General features: G+C 32.4%; 1 protein-coding gene across 1 annotated transcript in view; it reads left to right on the plus strand.

Moving 5' to 3' along the window:
• The window catches only part of Smarcad1 (SWI/SNF-related, matrix-associated actin-dependent regulator of chromatin, subfamily a, containing DEAD/H box 1), a 63,195-nt gene that overhangs the window by 10,100 nt on the left and 52,474 nt on the right, over window positions 1–621 (plus strand). The window contains exon 3 of the mRNA XM_031384015.1: window positions 68–245. Within this exon, the coding sequence (XP_031239875.1) occupies window positions 68–245 (178 nt within the window). The remainder of the gene's footprint in view (window positions 1–67; window positions 246–621) is intronic.

Below are 621 nucleotides of genomic sequence, written 5' to 3' on the forward strand. Positions count from 1 at the left end.
ATAGCACATGAATGAAGTTAATAAAAATTTACTTTGGTCTTGCTCAGAATATCTTTTTGTTTTGCAGAAGATTCTAGTGTTCCAGAACCTCCAGACAATGAAAGAAAAGCAAGTTTATCATGTTTCCAAAATCAAAGAGCAATACAGGAATATATTGATTTATCATCTGATAGTGAAGATGTTTCTCCAAATTGTTCCAGTACAGTTCAAGAGGAAAAATTCAGCAAAGACACAGTGATTATAGTGTAAGCCATTTCATAGTTAGTTATGCTTGAACATTATTTTTCAGAAAAAAATAATTTGAAATATTTGTGTGATTATTTTGCCTTTATTCATCTTCATCTTTACTGTTTTTCCTGTCTTCTGTTTCCTGCAAAATGATTATTAACAAAGGTGTAGTGAGAAAATTTTGATACTAACCTTTTCTAAAGATAAGGAAATGATTTTAACTAGTACTGTTAATCATCTGTAATTGCTTTATGATTAATTATTGAGTCCTGGAACTTTTTGATTTTCTTTTTTTTGATATGCTGCCCCCCATCCCCCCACCAGACTGGGTTTCACGGTGTAGCTCTGGTTGTCTTAGAACTCAAATCTGTAGTTCAAGGCTGGCCTAGAACT

The sequence above is a fragment of the Mastomys coucha genome, unplaced genomic scaffold (genome assembly GCF_008632895.1).
Source record: "Mastomys coucha isolate ucsf_1 unplaced genomic scaffold, UCSF_Mcou_1 pScaffold20, whole genome shotgun sequence".
Lineage (NCBI taxonomy): Eukaryota > Metazoa > Chordata > Mammalia > Rodentia > Muridae > Mastomys > Mastomys coucha.